The sequence below is a fragment of the Pogona vitticeps genome, chromosome 9, assembly GCF_051106095.1.
Source record: "Pogona vitticeps strain Pit_001003342236 chromosome 9, PviZW2.1, whole genome shotgun sequence".
NCBI lineage: Eukaryota > Metazoa > Chordata > Lepidosauria > Squamata > Agamidae > Pogona > Pogona vitticeps.
Window position 1 is genome coordinate 16,353,274 of NC_135791.1, and position 9,805 is coordinate 16,363,078.

Genomic DNA, 9,805 nt, shown 5'->3' on the forward strand with positions numbered 1-9,805 from the left:
ATTGATGGGTGTCATTAGCTGGTCTTTTGTGTGTAGTGATCACCGGTCCTTCTGGCTGGGTCCTTGTGGACCAGTGATCATTACACACAAAAGATCAGCTAATGACACCCATCACAGTGACAGATAATCTCTCCTCCTTATCACAACAATACACCCACAACAAAAACACACTGATCACCCTATCTCTTGAATAGGACAAAAGCTCTTCCCAGAGCTATAAATACTCAACTATCCAACAAACAGCAACAGAGCATGGACAGAGTTCCTACTCCAGTCCTCTGAAAATGCCGGCCACAGAGATTGGCGAAACGTTAGGAAGAACAACCTTCAGAACACAGCCAAAGAGCCTGAAAAACCCACAACAACTACTAGATCCTGGCCGTGAAAGCCTTCACGGGATATGTAGAATTCATGGCATAGATAATTACTGGCAAAAATATCCAGTGGAAGAAGCCAAAACACATCTTGCACGAGAGACATATCTCTGCCCTCAATACAGAACAAAGACAAAATCTGATAAAATAACATTCAGCAATTTTGTAACTGAGTTACTCGCGAAAATCAGAAAATATTTGAATTCTAATAGGCTTCATAAATGAATATGTTACGCAAGTACGTTTTCACAGCAGCTAATCCAGCAGGAATCATAATGAGAGTTCAATCTGCCTGAAGTCTACATACATCGGCCTGACTATACTTAAAATCGGTGGGTAGCTTCCTAAAAATGTGGCATAAACCAAACTGTGCTCAGTGAACTGATACGCCTTCCCTAATCCAAACAACAGGCATAGAAGCTTAGCAGCAGGCAGACTGCTACAGTTCTACTTAAGTGCCTTCTAAAACTGTTCTTGAGCTATGTGCAGAGTGTGCCATACAAAATGGTTACAGTTTGCCAAAAAACTGTCAGAGATTGTTAATTAACATTTTGCAGTAAAATTAGACTTAACATGGTGCCACCACAACCTGCTGCAGTTCAGGCTTAGCAAATGCAGCTTCAGAACCACAAACAAAACACTTTGGGCCATTCAAATAAGAACTCCTGTAGGATACATGTTTTGTCTAAAATCATCAGAAAATCACCATTTTGCGATCTGCTAGAAACTAAACTAATTGTTTTCTTTCTGAAACTGAATATTTTGCATTTAATAGAGAGAAAGAAAAAGACAAGAGTTGACAGAAAAATAAAAACAATTTAAATGAAGATCACAAAAGTCGTAGACCATGTCTACTCACAAAAGAGTAGACATGGTCTAGAGGGGCGGGGTATAAATTTAATAAATAAATAAAATAAATAAATAAATTTTTAGCTCAGTTAGAAAGCAACTTAAAAACAGAGCTGAAAAGGTTTTTACTCTGCTGCTAGATAGCTATATTGTATGATATCCTCCAATTTGCCAAAAACAAATGAAGAGCTGATTAGAATGGCTACATTTAGGAAAGAAAAAACAGAAAATATCAACTGGTTTTTGGGATTCTTCAACAAAATACAGTGAAAATGAAAATGCTCTGAAGCAACCAACAGTGAAGATCAAATAAAACAGTAATGGATCCTGGACAATCAAACCATTAAGGATACATGACTGCACTTTGCAGACTCTTGAAGAAAAAAGATTTTACAGGCTTACATCAACATTTCTCATACACAGCCCATCACTGATACTTTCTTCATGGCATACCAACCTTTTTATCTGATAGAAATTTCTAATCTAAATTCAAAAAACGGGCAGGGAATTACCATACTGCTTCCAAACAAGCATGCACATTTCAGGCACAAGAGAACCACTGTCCTGTTGAATTGGGAGGGACACCTACTCACCAGATGGTTCTTCTGGCTCACTTTCATTCTCTTCCTCAGGAGGAGGTGGTGGTGGGGGAGGAGGTAGCTTTTTCTCCTTCTCTGCTTTAGCATTCCTTTCTTCTTCAGAATAATACTCATCTTCAGAAAGGTTAGCCAGACTCTCATCCATTTCTCTATATTCCACCTATGAACAGAGTCAGTCAAAGATAATCAAAACTGAACAATCAAATTGGTGCAGCAGGGCCATTAAAATATAAAAGGAAAAGGAACTGTTTTCTGTATAAACCAAACATTTAAATAACCCAGAGCAATGGTTCCCATCTTGGTTCCTCAGATGTCCTTGGACTAGAACTCCCAGAAATCCTGGCCAGCACAGCTGGTGGTGAAGGCTTCGAGGATTTTTAGTCCAAGAACACTTGGGGATGCAACGTTGGGAACCACTGGCCTAGAGAATCAAATCTAAAACTGTAATCCATAGCTGCAAAGTTGCCTGCCTCTGAGATGTGCAACTGCACACAACTTCACCCCCTCTGCGCAGGGCTCCTCCTCCTCCACACATCCACAGCAATTGTTTCCAACCCCTTTGGTTCCAGTCGTGACAGAACCTCATGCAGGGGCCAGAGTTGCACACGTGAGGGATGGAGCCCAGCCCAGAGGGCCTGAAAATGAGAGGGAACGTTGCACAGATTTCAAATAAGGTTAGTGTAGCTTGCTGTGAAATGTTGAAATTACATGCCTTGTCACATAACTGACTTCACAACCAATGCATGCCCCAGTATCAATTAGCCACAGCATGTTAAATAAAGCTCACATGAATATCAACAAAATTCCAGCCTACATATCTGTATAACACAAATATGCATCAAAACCCCTTCACGACTTCTGTTCTATATGTGCAAGCGAGTGCATGTACAGTAAAATATAGTCCTGTACTGTATTTCATTTCTATGTTTATTGTTTATAAGAATATATCTATTTTCTTAAACAAGTTAGTGAAATAACCTGAAAACAGTGTATGAAATTGCATACCTGTATGAATACCAGCCTCTCTTGGTCCAGAATGCATACTTATTTCACAATTATAATTTATTAACAAGAGGTACAATTAACCATCATATCAATGTATTCTCGAAGGCTTTAACGGCCGGGATCTAATGGTTGTTGTGGGTTTTTCGGGCTCTGGCCGTGTTCTGCACAGGGAAGCCATTGAAATCCATAAACATCAACAGAACTTCAACAAAAAAGAAGGCCTAAAACTAAATAAGGCCTGGCTCCCAATACTGAAAAATACAGCCTGCAAAAGGTCAAGTACTCTACCCAGCCACAAGGACAGGGATCATTGCACAAAAAAGACCAGCTAACGACACCCATCAATCAGTGACAGATAACCTCCCCCGCCCTTATCACAACAAAAACACGCTGATCACCCTATCCTCCTGAAAAGGACAAAAGCTGTTCCCACAGCTATAAATACTCAACTATCCAACAAACAGCAACAGAGCATGGACTGAGTTCCTACTCCAGTCCTCTGAAGATGCCGGCCACAGAGACTGGCAAAACATCAGGAAGAACAACTTTCAGAATACAGTATGGCCAAAGAGCCTGAAAAACCCACAACAACCAACCGTCATATTAGCTATTCAGGAGTGCTGTAAACAGGCTGTCAACATATAACCTATATATAGATTTACTTCACACTTTACATCTTACAAATTATAAATAGCTTCAGGAGTTCCATTCAATCATAACACAATTAAATAGTATACATGTACTAAAAACATATGCACATTCAGGTCCATCAGTCAATTTCTCAACACCAGGGCATGATAGGGCTACGGCAACCACTCCAAATGGGAGAAACAGGCTGCATAATTTGCACACATGATCTACAGGTATGCCTATCTGAGTTCAATATGACGTAAAGATAAGTACAGTCAAAAGCCTTGATATACTTAAGCAAAGCACAACTTCTGAAAACAACATACTGTATATTTTATTAATCTGATGCAGACTTGCAATGCATCTGCCTCACATTTGACGCCCCTCTTTCACAGACATACAACAGACAAATTCCACAACACACAGTTTCCTAGATGACTGTCAAAACCTGCTTCAGCAAATGATGTGAGACAGGTTTCCTAGTACATAAATATTTCTGTAAAATTTGTAACCATTTGTTTAAAAAAAATCCTATTTTTAGACCAATAGTTTACAGATGTTTATCCTTAGGAAACACATATAACAACACATATAAATGTCATTGATTTTAAAACAGAGGATTTATACATCTAAAACTAAAACTGTGATTAATGTCTGCTTCCCTTTCAAACAAACACTGGGAAGCTTAAGTCCATAGTGCAAATTCAGCGGCTACTAGGCATAAGCTAGCATGGTAGACAGCGCATCCTCCACCAAGAGTCCTCTACAACTGAACTCAAATGCAGTAATTTAACAAAGGCATTATTCCTAATCTATAAAGAACTGGTAGAACTACTTGCAAATCCCTATTTTAAAAAAGTTAGCCAACACACAGCCTTTGGAATAGAGTACGAGCAAAGTTATCTGCCTAATAGTCTCATGTGTACTTTTTCTATATGCAGTATAAAGTACTTCCTTAAAATCCCAAGTACAGATACACTAATTATATAATGACTACGCAACCATTCCATCAAACTTATGTGGGCTATAAACTGTGATCCAGCAGCTTTCCCAAGTACACAGAGGATGCAAAGTAGATAGATGTATTAACAATAACATGTGATTTCAACTTGTATAACAAAACCAAAACAAATAAACCAAAAGAATTGTGACACTTTAAAAGCTGTTTCATTTCCAATATCAGTGTGGTTTACAATCCAGCTCTTGCGTCTTTTAAAACTCATCCTAGGAAGCAATCTTAAATTTTGTTGTCCAGTCATATTAAGATACGTAACCCTAAATCAGGTATTCCATTAAACATAATTGAAGATGTTTCTCTGAAACAAAAGGTAGCAATCCAGAGCAACTTGAAAGCCTACACATCAGCAGGTGTAAAACAGGAACTAGCTACTCTCACACTCCTCAACAACTTGGTACTGCCCAGATCTAAACATTGCTGGTTAATACAAGACCAACAGATTCAAGAGACAATAGCAAGGGCAGCAAATACAAGCCAGAAAGAGAAGCTTTGTTGCTTGCTCTCTTGAGGTTTGTGAAGTGAAAATAAATTCACTGTGGGTTTAAGCTTTTATGGACCAGATCCTAGTTCCATCTGCTGAAAGTGAGCACTGGCTTATTCTAATTTAAGTAACCAAGTTGTTCAGCTTTAAAGGAATGACACATTTCTTCGCCCTATAAACCCTGCAGAGTCAATCCCATTTCAAACGGGGAGAGATGAGGGGTTTCGTGTTGACGAAGCAGTCTCAAACCCAAAGGAAAAATATATATATATGCGGGGGCAGGGAGAGGGACTCCCCGCAGCCTCCTTCCCAAGCCTTGGCCACCACCACCACCACCACCACACACACACCCCCGGCGGAGCCTGGCATGGTACAGGCCACTCCGAGGCGCCCCGCCCCGCCCCCGCCCTCCTTTCCAGGTGAGGAGAAGCCCTTGCCAAGCAGCTTTTGTCTCCCCGTAGGGCCCTTCAGGCCGTGAGGCGCGAACCCCCCCCCCCTCCGCCCAAGGGGTGGTCCGAGAGGCCCAGGCGGAGGAAACGAGCTCGAGGGGAGCCCGGCACCCACCTTGGCCCGCTTCCGGCGGCTCGTCCTGCGGCCTTCAGGGGTTTCGGCGATGCCGGTGGTCTCAGAGCCCACCGCAGGCCCAGGCCCAGGCCCGGCGGCGGGAGGCTCGGATAAGCCGCCGGGGGGCGAGGCGCGCGGGGGCTCTTTCTTACGGGGCGTGCGCTCCGAGGCCCCTGCAGCGCCACCGCCGCCGCCGCCCTCCACGGAACCCAGGGGCCCGGCGAGAGACGGCGGCGGCGGCGGAGGGGGCGGCGGGGGCGCCGGCGGCGGGGGTACCGGAGCGTCGGAAGGGCCATCGCCCCCGGCGCCGCCGCCTCCGTTGCTGTTGGCGCCGCCGCCGCTCCCGCCCACCGGGACTTCGGCCGCGGCGGCTTTCTTCCCTGAGGAGAGCATCGCCGCCACTCGCTCTGTGGACAAAGGCAGCCCCGCGGCGCGAGGGGACCGAACGCGGCGCAAGCTCCGCCCAGAGACGTTCCTACGTCACCGTCGCAGCCCCGCCTCCTCCGGAAAGTATCGTGGGAGCCTGAGAGCGAGATCTCGCGCGCGAGGCTTGAAGCGGCTGCTCCTTCCGCCCTTACCGTAGTCCGGTTGGTGGGTGGCAACGCTGGATGGGGGGTCGGGCCTGAGGTCTTGGCCGATTCGCCGTCGCTGTGGCGGGGAGACGGGAGCGTCTTTCAGGCCTTCGTCCCTTCTCCAAAAATGTGGACCTCGTGAGGCGCCCACGCAGCCCTCCCCTATATAAAACGGCAGCTCCCGGAGTCTTACGGTTGGCTTTGCCAGTTGGGACTACAGTAAAGGGAGATGCCCAGGCGAAAACATGCGGATCCCAAGGAGTCCTACGAATGGTGCCAATTTAAAACCGTTTTAAGGCATCCTCGTTTAAGTAAAAAAAAAAAAAAGCGCACAGGTGCTGAGATCCATTCCACTAACATTCCTTTAATTCTTCTTTTATTCTTATCAAAGCACTGCACAACTTTAAATTATGGACATATTTGAAACACAGGTATAAATTTAAAGTTTTGAAATAATTGCACTGTTTTTGAGCAACAGGCTACTTCAATAGTGTTGTCGCAGCCGTTTGTACTCGAGGGGAGATAAATTACATGCACATAAGTGATGCATTAATTTAATTTTTCTTTCCAAGTAGCCCTATTTTATTTGATCTTTGATTTTTGTTTGGTGAGTATTACCTTATTTCATTCATTATTTGCAAGCGCCTCTCAACGTACTTCTGGTGGGACAATGCCAGCCAAATACTGTAATAGACTTTTTCGATGAGAATAAGTTTCAGGCAGCCAGTAATAATCGTGCATGATTCATTAAGAGCTTGTTTAGCATGTACTATACTGATTTATACCATATGATTCTTTTAATTGAATGGGCCTCAAACTAACATAAGACAGCAAATGTAACAGGAAGCTGCCTAATACCACATTCTAACTTGTCCATCTAGCTCAGTACTTCCCAGCTTTGGGTAACCTGGACGATTTTGGACTACAGCTCCCAGAAGCTTTCACCACCAGCTATGCTGGCCAGGATTTCTGGGAGATGTAGTCGAAGAACACCTGGGTTACCACAGATCTCACTGGATATTATGTGTGTGCATGTGTCTGGTCTCTGGGTGTCTGTGAATTTCGTTGTATGTGTATAAATGTACAATGACAATATATTATTATTATTATTATTATTATTATTATTATTATTATTATTATTATTATTATTATTATTATTATTATTATTATTATTATTATTATTATTATTATTATTATTATTATATTGTCATCTCCAAAAAGCAGAAGTACTGCAGATCATTCCTATCACTTGATACTTTTTATTGAAGATGCAGGAGCTGAATATTATTGCTTAATATTTTTAAAGCAGGCACTATATCATCAAGCTGTGGTCCTTCTCCAGAAGAGATACAATAGAAAGCATCAAGGTCTTAAACCTTTTTTTAAAAAACATACTAACAAAATGTTGATGTTTGTGCGGAATACATAAAAGATACATCTTTGCTCTGGGTGCCCATGCCATTGGATTGCTAATGATTTTTTATTATTTAAGCTACCCTGTTTCCCCTAAAATAAGACCTAACCTGAAAATAAGCCCTTGTATGATTTTTCAGGATGCTCGTAATATAATCCGCACCCCAAAAGTAAGCCCCATTTAAGTGAAATCCCACCCTCCACCATTGTGCAGCAACCAGATGATATGACTGAATAAATGTAGATTGTTGTACATGAAAAAAAAATAAAGCATCCCCTGAAAATAAGCCCTAATGTGTTTTTTGAAAAAAAATTAATATAAGACCCTGTCTTATTTTCTGGGAAACAGGGTAACTAAAAATTAAAGAGGCACAAAATGCTCCAGTGGATATTGCTTAATTTGGTATTTTGCAGTTTAGGCAAGTATACCCTATTCTAGACAGTCAGGCATACTTCATATCTAGACAGGATATGACAGCATGTGGTGCAGCAGAGAACCATTAGGGTAGTAAATAGAGATGGGCATAAATTAAAAAATGAGTCACCAAATTCATTCAAAAAACTGCTAGTTCGCCAATTCATACGAATCAGTGACACCCCCAACAAATACAAACCAATGAATGTTTAGTGATTTTTGATGAATCAATTTGTTTGGCTATAAAATGCCCCCCCCATCACCTTGAGACATTGAAATTGCAGGGAAACGTCCTCTGACGCTCCTCTACAATCCTTCCAAGTTTGAATTTCTCCAAACCAGCTGCTAAAGGGCACTTTTCCGGGGGGGGGGGGGTCGCTTTGTGGGTATATAACTTGGATGTTTGAAACTCAGTCTTCACTAAACTTGGAGGGATTGTAGCGCACAGCCAGTAGAAGCGTCTCTGTAATTTTTGTGTTACTGGGGGAAACTTTCCGGGGGGGGAACCTCCTTGTGGGTGTACAGTGGTGCCTTAACTTACGAACGTCCCAACTTTCAACCATTTCAAGTTGCGACCAGCTCCAGCCACAAAATTTTGCTTCGATTTGCAGCTGGGGCTTCAAGTTGGGACAGGAAAAAGGCAGGGGGAAAAGGCGGGGGATTCAAATTTGCTAACCATTGGTAGGCGAAGAGGCTGCTTCTTTGTAGCTCTTTCGCCCCAACAGAGTGAGTGTGTCAGAGGCGGCTTTGGGACTCCCTGGAGCTGCTTTCTGCTCCTGAGTAAGTATATTTACTGTTTTCCAGGGTGGGTTTGGGGGGTTGATTCTGTGCTGTTTTTTGGGTTTTGGTGGTTTCCCCCCCAGCCCCATAGCGTTCCACTGGTGCTGGCTGTCGGGGGGGGTTGATTTTTTCCCCCACCCCATCATGTTCTGCTGGGGCTAGCTGTGTGTGGAGTTGTGTTTTTCCCCCCAGCCCCATAGCGCTCTGCTGGGGCTGGCTGTGTTTTTTTGTTGTTTTTGTACCTTTGTTTTTCAGCCCCAGCATGTTCCTATGGGGCTTGCAGTGTTTTATTTTTTATTTTTATGGTATTTTTTTCAGCTGGAATGGATTAATTGGGGTTTCAATGTATTTTAGTGGGAAATGGTCCTTTGACTTACAACCATTTCGAGTTATGTCCATCTTCTGGAACAGATTATGGTTGTAAGTCGAGGCACCACTGTATAACTTGGACGTCTGAAACCCCAAGTTCACCAAAGTTACAAAGCTTGTAGAGGAGTCAGAAAGCCTCCCTGCGAATTTGGTGTCTCTGGGTGTTTGAGGAGGGGCATTTTATATAGTTTTAAAGTTAAAAACAAATTGATGAACTGATTCATCAGTTTGTCAGGAAAAAAGTCATTAATTCGTGATTCATCAACCTTGATGAATCTTGAATCAAAATGACTCACCATGTTTCTGATTCATACCCATCTCTAGTGGTAACTGTGGCCCCTCAGTCAATTTTGCATTTGCCTTTCATAATCCCTTACCACTGGCTATGCTAATTGAAGTTGCAAGCCAAAAGCATCTAGAAGACATAGTGTTGACCATTTATCCAAATAGTTTGCTTTCTAGCAAATATACTTACAAGTAGTACTTCCAGCTGCCTGACTTGCACGAGAGAAGTGACACTGTTAATATTATTCCCCTAATTATGAAACCTTCCAAAACTCGTGTGCAGTACATGTAACCGTGTGCTCTTCACAGACCATGCTGTGTATTTGGGCTTTTTCAAATGTTAAAATTTGTTATGATTGTGCAACACATTGAATTCTTGCCTAGCAGGATGTATGGATAGCAGTTTGAAAAAAAGGTACTTTCCAACAGCCTATGTTACAGTACAGTGAAT

The 9,805-nt window shown here is 42.7% G+C and overlaps 1 protein-coding gene across 2 annotated transcripts in view; it reads right to left on the reverse strand.

Annotated features, from left to right (window-relative positions):
* The window catches only part of KDM1A (lysine demethylase 1A), a 60,284-nt gene extending 54,312 nt beyond the window's left edge, over window positions 1-5,972 (reverse strand). For both annotated transcript variants that reach the window (XM_072979609.2, XM_072979608.2), the window contains exons 1-2: window positions 5,521-5,972; window positions 1,817-1,982 (exon numbers count right to left, since the gene is read on the reverse strand). In XM_072979609.2, the coding sequence (XP_072835710.2) occupies window positions 1,817-1,982; window positions 5,521-5,913 (559 nt within the window). In that variant the 5' untranslated portion in view covers window positions 5,914-5,972. The remainder of the gene's footprint in view (window positions 1-1,816; window positions 1,983-5,520) is intronic.
* Between the last annotated feature and the right edge of the window lie 3,833 nt (window positions 5,973-9,805).